At 41.9% G+C, this 21,578-nt stretch overlaps 2 protein-coding genes across 2 annotated transcripts; both read right to left on the reverse strand.

The window, feature by feature from the left end:
- Nucleotides 1-9: 9 nt before the first annotated feature.
- LOC147249769 (atrial natriuretic peptide receptor 2-like) lies at nt 10-11,786 on the reverse strand. The gene is made up of 23 exons (XM_086223596.1): nt 11,733-11,786; nt 11,436-11,526; nt 11,067-11,199; nt 10,431-10,554; nt 10,175-10,279; nt 9,409-9,511; nt 8,954-9,099; nt 8,802-8,874; nt 8,412-8,553; nt 7,232-7,318; nt 6,956-7,099; nt 6,552-6,673; nt 6,191-6,335; nt 6,023-6,071; nt 5,830-5,937; nt 5,565-5,684; nt 5,294-5,387; nt 4,928-5,015; nt 4,653-4,792; nt 4,401-4,553; nt 2,839-2,937; nt 1,715-1,806; nt 10-1,184 (listed from the first exon to the last, which is right to left on the reverse strand). The coding sequence occupies exons 1-23, from the start codon at nt 11,769-11,771 to the stop codon at nt 1,074-1,076; spliced, it is 2,508 nt and encodes an 835-aa protein (XP_086079722.1). The 5' UTR covers nt 11,772-11,786; the 3' UTR covers nt 10-1,073.
- A 728-nt stretch (nt 11,787-12,514) lies between these two features.
- lpar3 (lysophosphatidic acid receptor 3) lies at nt 12,515-20,653 on the reverse strand. The gene is made up of 3 exons (XM_086224822.1): nt 20,419-20,653; nt 18,809-19,558; nt 12,515-15,406 (listed from the first exon to the last, which is right to left on the reverse strand). The coding sequence occupies exons 2-3, from the start codon at nt 19,548-19,550 to the stop codon at nt 15,078-15,080; spliced, it is 1,071 nt and encodes a 356-aa protein (XP_086080948.1). The 5' UTR covers nt 19,551-19,558; nt 20,419-20,653; the 3' UTR covers nt 12,515-15,077.
- Nucleotides 20,654-21,578: the final 925 nt, after the last annotated feature.

Here is a 21,578-nt window from a genome sequence, read left to right on the forward strand (position 1 = left end):
CTGTGGTAGGCTGGTTTTCCTGAGGGTCCGCAGAAAGAAGAGTCTCTTCTGGGCCTTCTTCACCGGTTCCCTGGTTTTCACTTCCCACGTCAGAACCTTAGAGAGATGAACACCAAGGTAATTGAAACTCTCCACCTGTTCCACCACTTCTCCATCAATCATCAGACTGGCGTGTGATGAGCCCCTGCGTTTCCTGAAGTTGATGACGAGCTCCTTTGTCTTGCTGGTGTTGAGGAGCAGGTCATTGTTCCGACACCAGGATGCGAGGGCCTGGATCTCCCTCCTCAAAAGCAGTTACTTTACACAAGGCTTTAAATGAAACACCAGAATTTATCCACAACTTTAATGACAGACAAATAAATGTATACAACACAATTAAAATAAACTTTCATGTCATTTCACTATGCACAGAAACTAATACAGACATTTTTCCATGTTGAATTTACATGCTATGAGCTGTCTCATTATCTACATCATGACTTAACAGAATAATACTGTGCAAAAATGTGAAATCTCATTGCAGACTACATGATATGAAAAACACAAATGGCCTTTATGACAGAGGTTGGTTCTAAATCACAAATGTCGCATAATCAGAGCAGAAGGAGTACGAGATTAAACTAACAGCATTTAGCAACTCAGCATTAATCAATCATCAGTAGATGCAGCCGGAGCCACTGTGTACAAAACCTGAGCCTAAATTGAAAACATTACCAGAAAACAATAATTGTAAATAGCATTTTAACTTGTGCTGTTTCTAATGAAATGTTAAAAACTGGGTAACCGCATATTTTGGGACAGATGAATATATAGAATGTAACCATGCTTTTGTTGTGCTTCTCTGGATGTTTCTGCAAAATATCAGCAGGAATTTGCTTGGAATCGCTACTCGAGTTAACAACAATTTAACTATGATAGTGAAAAACACAATCGAACATTCTACAAGCAATTATTGTCCAAAATGGCATCTGCTAATACGTCCCCTGTGCTGTCATGAACACAGTTTCATTGTGCAACACATTGTCTGACCTATTTTCATACAGTTATGTTCACATTTCAGTCTCAGTCCAGAGTTAGTCACTGACTGGTACTGGAACTCCTCGGGACGCAGACGTTCTGAGCAATGGGTCTGTGGGATGGACTCTTTTTGCGTCAAGCCACCATGTTGTCATCTCCCCTTTGCCCTGGTGGGTTCAAGAGAGAAGAGAGTCATATTGCAAACCATGTGTCCCTTTGAATTTTAAATAAAGCCATTAGGGTTTGATGGGGGGGGGGGGTGGAGAGCAGCAGCTGAGGCTGCGTCTTAGCGAGACATCACAAGTGTCAGCATTGCAGTCTAGTCTGTTGGGAATGAGGATCAAACCCCTCCCCCATAACGAATGACACAGCCACCACCAAAACACAAGTATTTGGTTACGAGAATAGAAGTCAGCAGAAATAGATAATAGAACACTACCCTGGAACAGGCAGAGAAAATACAAGACACGCCCAGCTTGTAGTCCCTTGGTGCAAAGTTTTGAGGTTTCTGTGATTTTTTCAAATCTCTGTGAACTTGTGTGTGATTAAAATCACACTGAAGGTCGAGATAGTCAGCAAAATTAAACAGCATAATTAGTGAGCTTGTGATGAACACAACAACAACTAAGTGTGATAAGCTTATAATTTATAAGTTTCATATTAAAAAAAAGTGCAGTACAGTGTTGGGGAATAATACCTTCACATTGAGTGTTCCTCTGCAGGTCAGGTTGTACCGTCGTAGTGTGTGGAGCAGATCAGCTGTGGCACCACTCACCTGGATCTTCAGAGCTTTGAAACAGCAATTAAATAAATACGCAGCATGTTATCTGATGTGGAATGTTGACAATCTTACTACACATGTAATAAGCATGAAATATTTTTTATCTTTTTCCTTTCCTCAGCACATCATTAAACGCACGCTGACAGGAGCTTCATTCATAGTTGTAATACTTTTATGTGCAATATTAAATCATTAAATGCTATACACTATCCACTTTTTACAGGTAATGTATGTATCTATGACCTTCAAAAATAGAATTGGGGCTTACAAGTTAACAGTTAGTTTTTGATTATATAAATAATTTAGTTTTTCCAGCTGAGTCTACAATCTGAGCCAACAGTCACTGCCTCGCCGTCATCCAGCTTAATGCAGAGGATTAGCTGCTTAGTGAGCACAATGTCCATCCTTCATGTTGTCCCCCTGCTGTGATGTAAAGAGACACAATCCTATCCGACATGTCACAATATTGGCAGTCACAGAGTTCTGTTCTCACTTTGTGAGCATTTCAGGGCTGCAGAAAAAAGATGGACTCACTGGACAATATCAATAGCGCATAAAAGAATTAGCATTTTCTGATTACACATTGGCGGCACGTGGTGCAGTGGTCAGCACTGTCGCTTAATAGCATGAAGGTTCCGGGTTTGAGCCCCGGCTGAAGCATAGGATCTTTCAGTGTGAGTCTCCATGTTCTCCCTGTTCCTGTGTGGGTTCTCTCTGGTACTCCAGCTTCCTCCCACAGTCCAAAGACATCAAGAGAGGACGAGGCTGATTGATACTCTAAATTGACCGTAGGTGTGACTGTGAGTGTGAATGGTTGTCTGTCTCTATGTGTTGGCCCTGCAATAGACTGGTGACCTGTCCAGGGTGAACCCCACCTCTCGCCTGAAGGCTGCTGGGATAGGCTCCAGCCCCCCCACAACCCTTAACAGGATAAGCGGTAGAAAATGGATTAATGGATGGATAGCTGGATGGATGGATGGATGGATGGATGATTACACATTTCCAGTGTACATAATCCAGTGTGTAAAATCCTTCATTACCTTCACTTGTTGATTCCATCCGTGACGCTGTGTTGACAGTGTCACCAAAGAGGCAGTAGCGTGGCATTTTGGTCCCAACCACACCAGCTACAACAGGTCCTGGCAGGACAAACAGCACATACAATCAAACAATCATTAGTTTAAAGAGACAAACTCTTGAAATATTGCATCTGTTTGAGGTCGTCGTCTAAAATACATGAGCAAATCTGGCAAAATTCACTGAAGTCATTCAAGAGATATGGCGTTCAGGTCAGGGGACAGAGGCCACATGCCCTTTGACCACCAAAATCCGTTCAGTTCATCCTTGAGACCCAGTGGACATTTGAGTCTTTGAATAAAATCCCTCAAGACAGTTCTGAGATATCACATCAATAAAAAACTGTATGGAGAACCTGAAAACATAATACCCTCCGGCCTACAGAGAGAGCTATCAGTTTCCTGTTCAAAGTCCTCCTTTGCACATTTTGTGACAAAGACAAGAGGATTTTGCAGCATGTGCACCTCTTGTGGGATGGGGCTGTTCAACACAGAACAACAGCAAGACCTCCACTACTAGGCCCCATGCAGGCTGAAGAAGCTGATCTGCTGCAGCACACACAAGCTGCACAGCATGGCTACCAGATACTCACTGTGACCCAGATGTTATGGTCTTGGCTTTAGATATGATCTGTGGCTGGCATTGGACCCTAGCAAGCGCCACTTAGCTGCATGCCTCAGATCAGAGATGTCATGTGCCCTTCCAGAGTCAACATGGAAGTTGCTGCTGGAACTGAGAAGTGCATTACTGATGCTGGGAAAAGGGTTGGGAGATCCCAGATGGCACAATGAACATAACTTAGAGCTTTTCATGTTTCCCTTAGATAGAAATGGCGCCTGCAGCAGAGGTGAACCATGTCAGAGTGGTTACATGGGGGCACCAACAGCCAGACCCTGTGCTGCTATCACCAACTGACAGACAGCAGCTGAACAGAGACTGAATGATATTGCTATAAGCATCAAAATGCAGCCATGTGCTGACCTCTTGCGGCTGGAAGTGCTGTTGCAGACAGCAGTGCAGGTACCAGAAGGCTGCACACGCCTCTTTGAGTGAGAGCAAACCAGCTGACACTGAAGTCCCATGCTTTTATGGACCCCATTTGCATGGCAAATGATCAATTAACATGCTGAAGACATGTTCATAGATTGGAATACAGCAGCAACTCCCTAGGCTGCTGCACCTTGGTGGACAGTGAGGGTACTACAGGTAAATACATGTTTTAAAAATCCGTAAGAATAAATTGTGTTAGTATTGCGTTAGAGACTGTGAAATTTTATACATGCTGAACAAATGTTACAATTGACATAAAATACTTGCTTTACAAGTTGTTCCTTGAATGTTAGTGGATTGATAATTTGCACTATGATGCCACAGGCCCTCATTTACACAGAATTATTCTGTTTATGAAACAAATGTATAGGGAATTCCATTATCCAAGCCTCAAGTGATGATCAATGCTGTGATTACAGTTCTTGACAGAATGAACTTATGTAAATACTACAACAGCAGGGGGTGACCAAAGTACCTGAGTGAATGCCAGCACGTATCTTCAGCTGTGTGTTGGGCTTGTGGGGGATTTTGAAAGTGTGGCAAACACTCACAAGGTCCAGGGCCATGCTGGCTATCTCTCCTGCATGGTTGATTCCATTTTCTTTCGGTACCCCAGAAACCACCATGTCTGGGTGGTCGGCCATTGTTTCACAGAAAGAAGAGGAGTTACAGTTTGTCCTTTAGAAAACTATAATAAGTGAAAGATCATCTAAGCATCCATACTTACAAGCATCGCCTATTGTCTCCACTTTGTAGACATCATAGTTGTCAATGATGTCATCAAAGGTGGTGTAAAGCTGGTTGAGGAAGTCTACTACCTGATGAGGTGTGCTGGCCCCCGACAGCTGAGTGAAGCCCACAATGTCACTGTCACAGGGGAGTAATATGGTGCTTTTAGTCAGTTAGTTTATCGTCTTGTATGCGTTGTTGAAAACAAGACTGTACACTATATGCATGTTAAAACTTCAAATGTTGCTAAAAGACGTGATCAAATAGATGAACCTGAAGTAGACAGTGGCGTTGGAGAAGCTCTGGGCCTCAGCTGTTCGGCCTTGACGAAGGTCATCAGCCACTGGTTTTGGTAACATACCTGAGGAGAAATGTTGCAACTTAATTAACTTATAATAATAAATTAACTTTATATGCTGTAAAAATGTCCTGTCATTGATGCAATGATGAACATGCCTCCTTTTTACCACTAGATGGGAGAGAAGACCATTGATTCTTCGACTAGCAACATCAAGTTTCAAAGTCCCACTGTATGTATTTGCAATTATCATAATTAACCACTTTTTGTGGTATAAATTGATACCACAGTTCTCTTTGGGATCCATTAGAGTCCCTGTTTATCCTGTTGTCCTGACTCACTGTATAACAAGCGATCGGTTTTCTGTTTCTCTTGAAGAAGGTCCTGTGTTCTCTCAGCAACGATGGCCTCCAGATGTTTGCTGTACTTCTCCATCTGCAATTAAAGAAAATCCATTTGTGCATTTGTACTGTATCCAGCTGGCTGAAATAACCCTTCCAATTTTATTTTCTGAAACAATATGGAGGTATATTGTACTCAGATGGTAGATTTTATGCATGCTGTGTTAGATTCTTTGGATTCATGTTATTCCACCGTTTGTTATATTGTTACCAGGTTCATCATCATGTCCACGGGGCTGACTTTATGTGGGTTCATCTTGTCCAGCATCTTCTTCACTTGCTCGAACGTGGGCCTCATTGTGACGTTGTGAGACCAGCACTTTTTAACAAGCTGCACGTGTTCATCAAAGAGAACAAGGCTTAACTGTCTGGGATGTTGATACAATATGATGGCTATGAATGTATAACCAAAATTTCCCACACAAAGTGAATCATTTTCCCTGGGTACGATAGTTACACGTGTCCATCTGACAGACCTCACAGTAGTCTCCCTGACTGGGACAGTCAGTGTCTGTTTTCCCTGCTTTGACTTCAGGCAGAGGGGGGCGCCACATGATATCCATCCTCACTCCCTCGGCCTGGTCCTGTTACAGAGGACTGCTGATTACAAAGCAAAGATCAAAGTGGAAGCCGCAGGTTATAATCTAGAGAAAAGGCTGTCATACTCACTGAAATGAGGTCAGAGCGAGTTGCAATCTCAACCAAAATCATGGAGTAGCTGGAAAGAATGAGGAGAAAGTAAAGGAGATTTCAACTCAAAGTGAAAAAAAAACAAACACTTGTAAGATACAAAACGACTGCAACGTCATCCAAATATCAAAAACAGCTAATACGCACCTGTAGATGTCTGCTGCTGGTGTCATATTGAAGCTACTTCCAAGCAGGACTTCCGGAGCACAGTATATACGGTTTACATCGCCACAATGGAAGCCATTACTCTCATGGTCAAAGTCCTCCTTCCTGTAGGTTGTAAGTCCGTAATCTGGAGGGAAATAAGTACACATGATGTTTTTGAGCTCAGTAACAACACTGCTGCAGGATGAGGCTGCAATGGCTCGTGAAGAAATGTTTTTCTTATTTAACCTTGCAAGTTTAATGTTTTAATATCCATCTTATATAGGTATTAAAGGGAGAAATATTATTAAAACAGTGGAATCAGGTTTTTTTTCCCAACTGGCGTATGATGGTGATGTTATACCTGAGATCTTGCACACCCAACGATCATCAACAACACAGTTCCGGGAGTGAAGTCGCCCGTGAAACATCTTGTGCTGGTGGAGGTAGGCCATCCCACGAGCAATGTCGCTTGCAAAAGATAGCCTGCGTTGCACGAGATAATTCCGAATCATGCTGTACCAAAACTACGGTAACGTTGCAGGTTTGTAAAATATTAAGATTTGGGAAAAAAAAATAGCCCTTTTTGTTCAACAGATGACATTTACTTTTCAAGTTTTTCTTGGTAAAATATATGTTCATATATGTATGTTTACAGCTGTGTGCCAATAAGGAAAAAAGAGAGAGAGAGAGAGAGAGAGAGAGAGAGAGAGAGAAACCCCTGCTCTATGGTCAGTGTGTTCAAATGTAATATGAGGATTTTCTTGCCTGAAACCCCAGTTGATGGGAATGTCATCATTCAGCAGGACGTCCGACAGGCTCCCTTTGGGGCAGTGTTCGGTAATGATGGACACAAAGGGCACCTCGATGGAGCCGCCAATGAATTTGCAGAGGTTTGGATGGTCTAGTTGCCTAGCGCCAATGAAAAAGGAGAGAATTAGCTTGTGTTTAATACAGCATTATCTCATTTGAGGCATTGAAGCAGTCAAATATGTTAACTCGAAGCTGCTGCATATGTTTTCTCCTCTCACTCTGTTGCCTCACCTGACTTCGTTTACTTCCTTCCTGATGGTTTTAGAAAGAGCAAAATGTTTTTTCTGGATGTGCTTGACCGCAACTCTTCTTCCATCGCTAGAAAATAAATTAGATAAGTCGAATTTTTTTTTTTTTAATATGGACAAAAGTTTGATATCAAACTAAATAGAGCCTCTGTAAACAAATTCTTCTATTTATTCATGCTAAGGTTTACAGACATTTTTCATTCAATAAATACAGAGCAGATGCAAAGAAGTCAATATTTAGCAATTTCTTGACCATCGGAGCTGGTGCACTGTGAGCACAGCCCGTTGTACACGTGGGAGGCTGCGTGGTATTAAATCACCTCGCAGCGACATAGCAGCTAAACTACTTTGCAGTATACAGTCACCTTTTAAGATGTGTGACTATTTCTGATTGATATTTCCATTGCTACAGAATGTAAATGATGCAATTTAACTAACCCTGGTGAAACTGGCAGTGAAACACTCTTTTCTTATTCATATTAGATCAAATATGTCTCCCTGTGCCTTATGTCACATTTCTTTGGACTCCCTTATTTGTTGATTTTTTGTTTTGACTTTTCCAGTTCACATTTTCAGTTCGGACTTGTGTGACACGCACTTTAACTAATACCTTCCTCAGGGTCTGTTTCTTGTACACATGCTACTTCTGACAGAACATACTTACCAGAAACGAGACATAAATTTGAGAGCATCAATAGCCAACTATCCCTCCCCACCCCCCGATTCCCTGCTAGCGAGCTCCCAGTCTGTGGCTCCCAGCAGGCTCAACTGTCTGGTGGTCCAGGTGTCAGCCATATTCCACAGACTCCCAGCCAGCTGCTCTCATCCTCAGTGTCTCCAATTATCAGCCATCCCATCCTCTGGTTCTCCAGGCACTAGTCTACGCCTTACTTTGACACCCAGTCTGATTCTGTAGTTGAACTGCATCAAAGGCTCTCCAGCCTTCATGCTCGGTGGGCTTTGAGATCCAGTCCGAGTCAAATGGTTTCCAGCCAACCATCAGCCTTGCAAACTGAACCCAAGCTCTTCGTACTTTACAGTTTAGGTTTTCACTTGATACTCAGTGTCACCTGTAAGCCCTTGTTTAATTTCTAGTTTGTCCAATAAACAACCTACCTGAACTACTACCAACCCCCAGGCGCTTCTAACAGAGAGGGCCTTACTAGATGCCTGGCTGGATGAAGCCGTCTTTGAAGGTGCTGACTCCAGTGCAGATGGTGACATCGGTGGTTTGGCTGACACTGGTAGTGCTCTTAAGATGCTGAAGGCTGGTCGCACTGGTAAAATCCATGCAGCACATTCTACCTGCAGAGACCAGAGAGTCTAACACTCATATTAAACATTTACGGCTGGTATAGAAGTACTAATACCCAGATGTACGTGTGTATTTATAAGGAAAAAAATGCTTGAATTTAACAGCAAAGAAATGTTCTTCATTCAATGTGAGAATGAAATAAACATAACAGCAAAAGTCTAAAGAGAAAGTGGATTTTTGACTTTTGAACAATGTTGAGTGAAATAGGATCCCGTAAACAGTGTCTTTTCATTTTTACCAAATATTATGTTCTTGTAGTTAATGATCCAGCTTTCATCCCAAAACATCTTCTGTTTCTGGTACTGAAGCCACTGAAGGAAGGAAAGTGAGATCAAAATCAGGTCATGAAACTTGTGTTTTTGTGTTTCCACTCATGTTGCACAGACTCACCACCATGGTCAGGATGAAGCCGCTGCTGAAGAGAGCAACTGGCAGCCCGATGGCCACCTTGATGGCGATGGACATGGGGCAGATACCGCAGTCTGCAGGACAGTTCAGACAGGTCTCCTCCAGCTGGCAGACGTCATCCCCGCACACTAACACATGTTCACATGTCATCTGCACGGAGGGTCAGGCTCTTCGCAAGTACAAATATAACTTAATGTGTTCTGCCGCCATCTGTTTGTAAAAGCTAGTTTATCTTCTTTATTTTCAACAGTAGCAGTGGAGATATCGCTACTCTACTGCAGGGTCACATATCATTTCTTTTGAACTGTAAATTCACTACTGCTGATGAGACAGTAATTCTGGTAGTTTTACTTGCTCAGGGCTGAGTGGGATTACCAAGTGCTACACTGCAGCATTCAGCAGTATAAACAAATCTTCGTGGGAGTGAGCAGACTGACCTTGAGCGCTGGCAACAAGCACTTTGGACTCCAACGCCGCATGCATCTGTCCTACTTTGATATGAGCAATAACTGAAGTGACTCCCACGTGGATCAGGACCACCTAAATATGAAACCATGACAATATCTCCAATATCATTCATTGTGAAAGTTGTTTAACTCCAGACAAAACAGAAAACTCGAAATAACCATCTTTTAAGAAATTATATTTACAAAGAACCTGGCAGACCCTACTGCAAAAGTTAAAGCCCCCAGGCCACCAGGCCCCCAGGCCACCAGGCCCCCAGGCCACCAGGCCACCAGGCCCCCAGGCCACCAGGCCCCCAGGCCACCAGGCCCCCAGGCCACCAGGCCACCAGGCCTGGCTCCAGAGTGGGGCCCCGGTGACCCATGTCCGGAAACTTGGTCGGATTTTGTTGATTGTCATTGGGTTCTTTGAGCCACTCTTTGTCTGGTCCCTTCCCTAGGAACTTTTGGTCTTGGGTGACCTGACCAGGGGCATAAAAGGCCCCAACAACTTAGCCCCGAGGTCACTGGGACACGCAAACTCCACCAGGATAAGGTGGCAGCACAAGGAGGAGCAGTCAGTTAACTTGAATAAGTTCATTAAATAGGATGATTTCTTTTTTTTCAGGCCTGGAAATCTAATTTGCAAAAGTCCAATGTTACCTAGAAAATTAGATACAGAGACTTAGAAATACTAAAACCATCTCAGTATCAAAATCCAGTTTTAATGAGTTGCTTTTTTCATTGTTGTTGTTCTCACCTTTGAGGTCCAGTACTTCTGCGTCATCTTGCCTGCTTTGGATACAGTATGAGTCGCTATTTTACCATCATCTGGAATCCACGGACCGCAGATTCCACCTTGTTTCTTTAAAGAGAAGAATAACACTGGAGCTGACAAGTAAAGTAAAATGGTTAAAACTGTGATCAAATCTGTGTAGCTCGGTTGTCCTTTTCATCACAGACAACAAACACCATGTGACCTAGTGAGACGACACCAGTGCTGAGCTGCTACTGACCATGAGGCCCAGAGGACACGAGTGGATGTTGGCGTGATACACACAGCAGTTCATTTCATTGGCATTGTTCCAGTTTGCTGGACACTCGTGTTCATCGCAGAATTTCTTCGCCTCTGACGCGTCGCTGGAAGTGAAGATGGATGTGTTGACAGGTTAGTTAAAGCTTCAGTGCGCAACTTGTAGCTCCCTCCTCTGGAACTGAAAGTAGTTACAACAACCACAGACGCAATCTTTACAAAGGCAAAATGCAAAGAGATTTGCCTGACAAGGGCTTGAATGTGAGGGATATTTTTTTAAATATTTTCTTTCAAGTTACTCTGTTTCCATTGGAAACAAAAAAGCTGGGAAAGGAAAACTTGAAATATCAAGAAAGTATTCATCCATACTATACAAGTTCAACTCTTGCATCAGTCAGCGCTACTGATGGCAGTTCTGTCAGGTATTCAGCTGAGATGGTTAGGTTCAGGGTAAGAGGCTAGAAAAATGCGTTACGTCAACGGAAGTCCTCACAAAAAGTACAATGATGTGTGTACATGTGTGTGCGTGTGTGCGCGCGCGCGCGCGTGTTTGTGTGTGTGTAAATATTCTGGGCATGGCAAACATTTAAGATTCCAAGTCTTTATGTAACACACTCACCTGAACTGGAATATCTTGTTCCTGACTGCATACTCGTAAAAGGAATCTGAGGCTGTTACCGTGTACGAGACATTGAACTCCTCGCCACTGGTGACTTTCTCTGGAGGACGCTGCACCCATGCCATTTCCAGACCTGTGACAATACACACATGCATGACACCTGCAAATAGGAACTGACGTGTGCATCTGTTAAGACACACACCATGAGTTATTTGCACGCATCTCTGCTGATGTTTCATCTTCTTTTTCCTGCGGATCAAATTAGACTTTACAGTAAAATGCCACTCCAGAATTCCCTTAAAGTAACTTAAGGTGTTTCTGCTACCAGCAGACACTTGTAAGATTAAGGAAGCCAAGAAAAAAAAGTACCTCCACAGCTTATCATGTTGTAATCATTTGGGTTGTTGATGGGCCAACAGTCGTACTCAGTGTTGTCCAGATCATGCCAGCAATTGACTCCCTGCATGAAAGAGAACAAGTTTGTTTTTTGTTATTAAAACAAGACCTCGAGTGTGAACAGTCTGAAAAGCATCATCCAAGTTTACCAGTGAGTTTATAATAGTATAGTATAATTTAAGCAGTCAGCTCTAGTGCCAAAATGATACAATGTACACACATTTATTTATTATACGTGGAAGTTTGCCAGAATCGCAGCATTTCACTTACCATCCATAGTGAGAGGAACGCTGCCGTCCATAGAGCCATGTGGACTGCTGCTGAGTCCCGACCAACTCTGACTGACTGACCGTATGCTTGTGTGTGTGTGTGTGTGTGTGTATGTGTGTGAGACTAGAACACAGCTAAATTAACCTTCTCCAAATCTACCCTCCTGAAGTGTCCACCTCTCCTGTGTCTATAATTGTCCAATCAGAAGAGGAGGCTCTCCAATCACTGTTAGCTCATCTGCTTCAGGTGCTTCAGCTCACCTTCACTGACCTCTAGAGCAGCATCACCCCACTACAACCAAACCCCCAGGTCATCACGAAAGGATGTGCTGCTTGACATTTAACATTCATATTCAATCCAGATGAAGTTCATCACCCTCAACTAGATGTTACAGTTTAGGCATTATGTTCACAAGGAGGGATGGTTTATGGTTTTAGGAACATTTGGGGCATTTTCACCTTTATTTATATAAGACATCTGATGAAAAACAAGGAGAGGGATTTTCTTTTATGCAGCATCATCAATTTTCAGGTATCGATCCTGCAAAACTTTTGGGTTGATGATAGTGATATCTGAGGCACAAAAACATACATAATACTTGCACAGTGTACGATAGCATCTTGGTACAAATTCAAACTTAAGGTTTTAATTGTGCTTGTTGCTGCTGCATGAATGAATCTGCAGAAAATACTATTTAAGTATCAATAAATCAATTTTATTTGAACTGTGACTCTATATGAGGACTTGAGCGTGAGATATTTCTATATAACACAGTAACATAAGGATAGATGATCATTTTCCAGCTCTACAACCACATCTGTATGAACTGAGACGAAGGAGAAAAAAAAACCAAAACAGCATTTCTGAGCATCTGTGAAATTTAATTGGCTTTTCAAGAATGCATAATTACAGCACAGCTGTAGGAAAAGGCCTGACACACACAAACACACACACACACACACACGCACGCACGCACGCCTTTAGGACTGAAAACCCAAGTGGAAGGCAGCGACAACACATCGTCAGACAACCCTACTCAGAAACAAACGGTTTAATACAGCATTCTTAATGGAAGCCAAACCACTTCCATCAAGTGGACCTGAAACTTGAACTATGCAGCTTTTACATCCTGAGTCATTTTTACAAGAAAAACATACAGTGTTCAACAGCGTCTTCTGCTTTCAACAGACACTGGTTGTGTTTACGGGATTAAATCCAGAGTGGCACGTAAGATTTTACTGCATTAAAGGATTTTAACTATAGGAAACATTTTAAAAAGAGGGTCACCCAGAGTATGAGGAGGAAACATGAAGAGAACAAAAGACTCAGCATTAGCACGGAGGGTCAAAACTTAAACAAAATATAAAGGCTTTTAGGGAGAAAAGGGTTTGATGGGTGAGTGTTTGATGAGATTGCAGAAAGTTTCTCTATAATTCATCACGAGCGCTGTATTACATTTACATGTGCATGTCTCTGATGTGATACAAGCTTGTTGCCCCCACTCCTCAAGGTCTAACCAACGATGGGACTGACTGAATGGAAACTAAAGGTCAAATCATCCTCAAGTGGCAGCAGTTGAGCACAAGGACTCTCAAGCAGCAGCAACAGCAACAGCAGGAGCACTTTATTAATACATTTAACTGCAGTGCGAGTCATGTAATAGAAATGCCGCCTTTTGTTTCTCATTAGCAGGTAAACATCAGCGCTAACTAGCAGTGATTAAAGGTTCAAAGTTACAACAGGCACATTGGCATTTCCTTTTTACCAAAACACTTTGACTCAGACAAGATTTTTTAACTTGAATCAACAAAAATGGGTGCAAAGGGCATTTGGATGGCTGATTTTAAATAGATGGGGTGCAATTAAAATATAAATATATAGAACTCCAAAATTCCAAGACACTTTTTTTTCTGAAAAAGACAGGACCGTCATGTCTGCAATGATTATGTGCGAGTAAATGTGGGAAATTCTGTAGCTAGCTCTCTACACACCACGTTTAATTAATTATACAACTACAAAAACATGCCGTATTTTAGGAACTGTATTTTTGAGGGAATGTTGATGTTCATGTGAGAGATTAATCAAATGTGGTCAACATAGTATTGTTGCAAGACTTGAAATTGTCCTGTTATGTCAAAACATTGTATTGCTGAACATGCTATTGTATTTCTATTGAACACAAAAAAAGCTCTCTCTAAATACACTCGTGGAAACAATAGATGTCTGAATTTAAACATCCAGCCACTATTAAAGTGTCACACACTTCAGAAAACTCACCTCATCAAATGAAAAACACCACAAATGAAGCTGTAAACACATGCACACACACGCACCATTCTCGTGAGGCCTTTTTTTTCTTCCAAGATAAAAACAATATCCTTTAATGATGTCATTAGCTCTCCAACAAGGTGGGGGGGGGGGGGGCATGTTGAGCGTGTGTGTGTGTAGGAAGTTTACTTCAGTCATATCCTCTTTGGCTCTTGCAGGTGTATGCCGAACCCCCACCAGGAATCCAGTGTGTCGCAACATCATTTTACAACCCCTCTCAGGTGAGCGGCTGTTTCGTCAGCAGCCGTTCAGTCAGTTGAGTCAGTAAAAATGCAACCGCGAAAAACAAGTTTGCTCGGTGAGGTGCTGCATGCGGCAGTTTGTCTGTGCGCGCGCGCGCGTGTGTGTGTGTGTGTGTGTGTGTGTGTAGGTGACCTGTTTGATATAGAAAAGTGGGACAAGAGAGGAGTGACTATTTCACTACTCTTACATAAACCAAAGTCAAAAACAACCACTTGAAACTACTTCACCTCATCTTGTAAGCATCTTAAAGATGTATGCGCGGATACAAATATTACTTCATTTTACAGCTTTTTTTTTTGCAATATGTGTTAAAAAAACAATTAAAACAAATAATTATTAAAATCTTACAGAAGCCGTCCATTACAGTACTTTTTCCTTGAAGGAAGTAACTCTCAAGTTAATCAGATGTCTGTAGATCGGAAGAGTCGCATTTTTACCCCTTGTCTTTTTTTTAGAGGTAAAAGTTCAAATGTCTTCTCACTGGATTCTTTCTTAAGCCATATCCAACCCATGACTGAAGAGCAGTAGGAAACACCATTGGATTTATATTTCCAAAAGTAAATCCTGACAAAACTGACACCGCAAGTGGTTGCGTCCATTCCAGGAGTTCGCAGGGCATCACCTTATCTCCCTCCAACCACTGTGCAGTAGTGGCTACTTACAACGTGAAGATGATGAGACCAGCTGGAGATGGAGTGTGTGGTGTCTCTTTCAAGTTAACTTTCAACCAGAACTGGACAGAAGTTCTATAAGAAGTCTTCATACGTTCCCTGGTCAGGTGTTGAGTATGCCCTTATCGTCATTCTTCGTCTCCTCTGAGGTAGGCTGACTGTTCCCCGTATCCTGCGCAGAGCTGAGCGGCCTGGCGTTGGCCTTGGTCGACCGCTGCCGCCGAGTGCCGTTACCTATGCAGTGCATGAGATTCTTGAAGGTTGTCCACATTTCTTCATCCTTGTAGGAGTAGATGCAGGGGTTCATGACAGAGTTGAGGACGGCCAGGAGCAGCAGCCAGCGTTTTAATTTCATGACATTACAGCTGGTACAGTGGAGGCCATCCAGCAGCAGAACCACCAGGCCGGGAGTCCAACAGAACACAAAGGCCCCTGCAGGACAAAGGAGCAAATCAAACACAGTCCATAACACAGAGTGTATGTCTCACACAGTCCATAACACACAGTACATGACACTGCGAGAAAATGAGATCTGGCAAGGCTGCTTATGGTGTTTGCACTCTCTTTCCAGGTTGAGAAGCTATCATTTTACTCATTTGCCTGACACAAATTGTAAATTACAATGCAAAACATACCTGAAGTGTAAGTCAATAGTAAAAAAAATAAATGAAGGCTGAACATTTTATTTCACCCAAGAAGTGTAATGAGCCACTAATGACTCACCTTAAGGTGTCCTTAAGTCTGTCTGACTACTAGCAACAGCAAATCTGTCTAAAATAACATCCAGTAAGAGCCAATTCTTCTTTATGCAGCTGTTTACTGAGTAAAAACTGACTTTTGGAGCGAAGTTACATATTTCATTCTTGCACCATTTTATTTCTTATTTGCAAAGCTTTGTGAAGAATATGAACTCCCACTTCACTTACTGTTCAGATGGGTAACAAAACAGAGGATATAAAAGATTACTAACCTGGGTTAAAATTTAGCATTTTACAAGAGTGTCAGCCAATCTAATACTGTTGCAACATGCAGCCACAGGTTGGAAGTTTGTACCAGGTTAGTACAAGGCTGGTATTTTGTTGAATATCGAAGTCAGAGTTTAGTAAATAATATGGTGGCTCTGTACTGGAGCAAACAATTAGCCATCCATCTCCAACATGTCTGGGCACGATGCAGAACCACTGGAGGGATCTCTGCCATTGAATGGTGCCACAAGCTGCAACTTGTCTACACTACCAGCATCTCCACAGCGTCAGAACAAAAGATCTCACTCCCCCCTTCCCCGCTGTGTGTGTGTGTGTGTGTGTGTGTGTGTGTGTGTGTGTGTGTATGTGTTTAGAGCATCAACATCAAGTCAGCAAAGTGAGTGAAGACCATAAAATGAACTTAAACAAGCAGTTTTAATGCATTCCACAAAGATTGTGAACTTCACCCCCCTTCGTCAAAAACCGAGTTTTGGAAGCACACGTTTACGACGTGTGCTGCTTTTTTTGGTTGTTACTGATGCGATGTGCTGTTTTCTTTTAACTTGATGGTAGAACAATGAAAACGGTACTTTAACCTAAAGTTGGATGCTTAAATCAGCGAGCAGGCAACACCAGTCCTGGGTAGAATTAGCCACGAGGAAACAACAAGAATGATATAGTTGCTCAAACTAGAACCCAGAGTAGCAAATGTAAACCAGAATCCTTCTTTCTACTCCATCTCAAAAGTGTAAAATTACACTAAAAAAAAATTTCTCAATTTCGATTTTTATCAAATAAAATACAACAAAAGTAATAATAATTGAACTGACTAATGAGAATAAATCTTTTTTGTAGATTTAAGGCTGAGTACGTCTAGCCCAATAAGAAGTTTAGTCAAAAATCAAGAATAAGTCAGAGGCCCCAAAACAAAAGGATGATTCACACGAAGGCATCAGGATCAACTTTCAGACATTCAAATGAAAAAAATGTACAGACTAAAACCTTTAGATATCTAATCGACTAAAACTTGAAAAAATGACAAGGACTAAATATGATAAAAGCCCAAAAGGACAGTTAACATGGGTTTAATTTTAAGAAAGTGGTCTTTATTTTTATGCACATTTGCACGTTAATCTGCTTTTGTTAATTGTTTCGCGCAGTGACGTCCCATACATCCCTAGTCAACACCTTGAGTAATCTAACGAGCTTACTGGCATGTCTGAACTGGTTTGTCCAGTTACTATTTGCACCTGAGCGGACTGGGGCACTGGGTTTTTTAAACATTTTTCCCACTAACTTGAACCTGACCAGACGCTTCAGACGTTGATACGCTTCCTGAAATATCTACTAAAACATTAACAAGAGACAAGGGAATTTTTCTTTTTTCCTTTCTGTTTTTTTTTTTTTTTTTTGCAAGCAACTCCTCAAGTATAGGTTCTCTTGTGTTTTTTGGGGTTGGGTTGGGAGGAGGGGACATTCATTGAAGGCCAGTGTGGTGTGGATGGTACGCCGCACAAGCTGAGGAGTAGCGTCCTTGCAGGGAGAGATAATTACACAGCAGTTTGGAATAAAGTGTGTACAGGGGCAGACAAACTCCAACGTGACACACAGTAACTGAACCATCTGGCCAGACAAGAGCCTGAACAGACAAAGAACAATAGCGCACCATTATCTTGCAAGGCCATAAAATCTTGAAGATGTTTTTATCTGGACTAAAAAGTCGATGAATGGGAACTGCTAACATGTTAGCAGCATATTTAGCTTGTTGCCACTAGCATTTAACCTCTCCAGTAGGACATGTCGGTGATAAAACAGGAGTTCCTTCCTAAAAGAAAGTGTTTGGGAGGGGAGGGATTTGGGTAAAGTGCCGCTATTAAAAGGTATCCTGTTGCAACAACTAAACAAAGCCATGCAGGCCAGGTTATCTGATGACCTCATCTAAGATGCTTGAGAAGAACTGCCTGTTTTTGTGTTTTCTTGCTCTCTGTATAAGGCTGAAACACTTCCTATGTCATTAAGTCAATACACAGAATGTGCTTTGCCAATAACTTCGATAACTTATTACATTTTTGATATTTTTGTGCTACAAAAATGCTCTCCAATCTATATTTTTTTTAACTGTCAGCAATTTGCCTTTAAATTTATGTTCCCTGCCCCCATATCTTTTTTTTTTTTTTTTTTTGCCTTTCCTCTATTTTTCTCTCCCTTATATTAAACTACCAATTCCCCAAACTATCCGGTCTTTCTTTACGTCAAATATTCCCTGGACTCTTCGATTAGATGTTTTTAAAATCTACGTTAAAAAAAAAAAAAAGAACAAAATTTAGGTTTCGGACTGGTAGATGGATACAAGATGGAATTTTAAAAGCGTCACTGAGCTCTGGGAGGCATTTAAAAGCTTCTTTTTTTTTAAAATTACAGTCAATGATTCAAAAGTCAAAGAGAAAATTACTCAATTCTATTGTTTTTTTATAATTGAGAAAACTAGGAAGTCATTCATAAAATGCTGCGGTGAGTTGAGTCACAAGGCAAAAACTGAGCACAAATATTCACAAGTAACACAAAGACACTGAACAATTGCATTTCGCTGACTGCTCTCCTGCTTTCCTTTGCTTTGAACCGCGGTCAATATCTTCCTGACAGAGTGTTTGTGTTATTGTGCTCAGGGTTTTCCTTCGTATCAGGACGACACAGATTGCAATCCAGCGTGTTCAGCAGTGACTCAGTGAAATGCCTGGACTTTGTGACCACTTAAATCCCTGCTGAAAACCTTCCAGCTGTGCACCAGGACTAGTGACTCCTCACGAGTGCGGGGAGGTGTTTTGACTCACTGTTAGATCATCGCAGGAAACTCTTTCATGATACTTACCGAGCACAACCATAACAGTCTTGATGAGCTTGATGGGTGTCCTTTTACGATTGATGGATCCGCTGGTGTGTGGCATGAGAATGGCCGTCTTCTTCTTCACGTAGGTGTATATCCTCATGTAAATAGCCACCATCACCAGGAACACGACCAGATTAGACACCGACCAGAATATCAGATAGCTCCGGCTGAATATGGGGGCCAGCTGGGAGCAGTCGTTCAGGTTGCAGATGCAGTTCCAGCCCAGACTTGGCACCGCCCCCATGAAGATGGAGATGGCCCACACCAGCACGATCAGCAGGGTCACCCTCCTCTTGGTCAGGTTGCTGTGAACCTTCCAGTTCATGACGGAAATGTAACGCTCCAGAGCTATAACAAGCAGGTTGGCCAGTGAGGCGGAGAGACTGATGTCCAGGAGACCTTGACGGATGAAGTACGCTTTAACAGTCAGCGTCCGTGACACCTCACCTGTGTTGAACATGAGGTACACGTACGCTATACCTGCCAGGAAGTCCGAGGCAGCGAGGTTTGCTAGAAGATAGTAGAAGGGGTAGTGGAACCTCTTGTTGGTGATGATGGCTGCTATGACCATGGCGTTAGACCCCAGGATGAAACAGCAGAAGATGGAACCCACTACCTGGACCAGAATAAGCTGGGTTTTGTCCCATTTATCATTAGCACCAATGTTGGTGTAGAAGAAGCCCATAGACTCATTATAATGACAGCTGAGGTTCTGCAAGGCCATGATGCAGTCTGAAAAAACAAAAATAAAAGAAGGAAGTGAAAAAACTTAACTGCAGTATGTATGTGGCTCATATACATTTACAGAAAATTACAGAAATGAATTTTTAGTATCTATAGGACTCATACCCATACCGCAGTGTCATTCATACACATTCTAACAATACATTTCTGTGACGATCTGTAAATGTGAGGAAAAGGGACCATTTACTGTCTAAACATTTGTTGCAACATCCAGAATCACACGTCAAAATGGATTTAACTATAATTACTGACAAACTACATGATGTCTGGTGCAACATAACACATACTCTGATATGCAGATATCTGTGAAGCATTTTTCTATTTTCCTGAAATCTCTTGCCTTACTTTTCTAAAATTTGTACAGGATTAAAAAGTCACGCAAGCAATTTAAATAATTTCTAGGGGGGGGGGGGGGGTTATTCATTCAAACTGCTTTGATAGAATGAGGAAGGTAACCTTACTATGCCAGACCAGTTCAGAGAGCCAGTTTATTGAGGTTAAGTAACTTCTGAGGTTAGAGAAATTTGACTCAAAGAGTCAAGTGCATGAGCCAAAACCCATACAGCTTTGAATAAAGCTGAAATTACAATTGGTGCCACTACTTCAGAACATGGTAAAATAGACCCACCAGCTATATCAAATAAGACTGTTTCACTCACATATTTTTGTAAACACTATAGATATGAAGCCAAACTACATTTCCGCGTAATAGATTATTAATTTTTCCCCAAAAAACTAATTATTATAATATATACAGTTTCATTACCAGAGACAGCAAGTTTAAGAGTCAACAACAGGAGAGGGGGACTTCCGACATGTCGTCTTGAACTACTTAAAGGTGCGCTCACCTGTGAAGGACCGTGCGTGATGCGTCAGGAAACGGACACTAGCGGAATGTTCCGAGCCGAGTTCAAGAACATTTCCCCCCTCCAGCTCTCTGCCCACGCAGCTGTGGACGGAGGGAGGCGACAGCAGCGGGCGACCGGGCGAACTGAAGGCTGAGAAAGTTGAGCGTCTTGAGTTGGAGGTTCCAGCCCCGTGACGTAGAGGGCGTAGAGGGCGTGTGCTCGCCGGGCCGCTCGTCTGAATTCCTCCGCTTGACCGCACCACATTTTCAGCTGATGCACGTGCTCCTTTTCCCTCGAAAAGTAACGGTTTTATCGTAATTTGATTAATTTGCTTCTTAAATAGAATTGCTGGCGTGATGACAGCAGTGGAAACATTTTTACCTCAATTAAAATAAACTCCGAACCTCTGCAGATGAGTTTAATAACAAATTAACCTATGAAATTAACCAGAGGCTGTTTGGAGTAAATGATATACTCAGTATCCCTAATATCTGATCCAGTATCGAGCTGATACTTTTAAAACACAGTAATCCACAATGAGTAGATTTACTTTGAATTGATATTTTGAATTAAAAAAACACATATTACAAAAACAAAAATAATTCCAAATGTTATAAATTCCCAGTCCTCAACTGTGACTCAGCTTATTTTATATGCGTTTAATCATTTTCACTTTAGAGGTTGTAAATTGTGTTCTGGTCAAACTGTACATGGTTGTGTATTATGGTCCTAATGTAGGATTTATTGGAGGACTGTTATACTGTATTGACCAGTCTCCTATACAAATAACAAAGAACCCAGATGTGCTGAAAGGAAATTCGTGTGTTGTGTGTGTGTGTATGTGTGTGTGTGTGCGTGTACGAAGCCCCAGCTCTTGTTTTGGAAAATGATTTGATCTCAATTATACCGGAAGTATGACCACATAGGGAAACACCCCATTGTAAGTCACCTCATGACGTGACAGCCATTATTATTGTGTCTACTGGTTAAGGAAATGGTCTCACTTCATTTTAATCAAGTCAAGTCTTCATGTGAACAAAGTCATGCTGCAGCTTGTTTTAACACCTTAACCCGCAGGTAGACTTGATGGAGTTGACTCATGCATAATTAAAACTCCTGTCTTACTCAATCTTTGCATGGGTTATGAAATCTAAGGGCGA

This window comes from Aulostomus chinensis, chromosome 14 (genome assembly GCF_037954235.1).
Source record: "Aulostomus chinensis isolate RoL2024-O1b breed Wild chromosome 14, RoL_Achi_v1.0, whole genome shotgun sequence".
In the NCBI taxonomy this organism is placed as follows: domain Eukaryota; kingdom Metazoa; phylum Chordata; class Actinopteri; order Syngnathiformes; family Aulostomidae; genus Aulostomus; species Aulostomus chinensis.

Excerpts from the sequence above, each read along its gene's own strand:
- LOC147249769 (XM_086223596.1), bottom strand. The coding sequence starts at position 11,771 with ATGGCTCTATGGACGGCAGCGTTCCTCTCACTATGGATG. Across the intron at positions 9,100-9,408 it reads GCTTGTTGCCAGCGCTCAAG|TGTGCGGGGATGACGTCTGC; the intron begins GTCAGTCTGCTC and ends AACATGTGTTAG. Across the intron at positions 5,388-5,564 it reads TGGACATGATGATGAACCTG|ATGGAGAAGTACAGCAAACA; the intron begins GTAACAATATAA and ends CTTTAATTGCAG.
- lpar3 (XM_086224822.1), bottom strand. The coding sequence starts at position 19,550 with ATGGCCTTGCAGAACCTCAGCTGTCATTATAATGAGTCTATGGGCTTC. Across the intron at positions 15,407-18,808 it reads GACTGTTATGGTTGTGCTCG|GGGCCTTTGTGTTCTGTTGG; the intron begins GTAAGTATCATG and ends TTTGTCCTGCAG.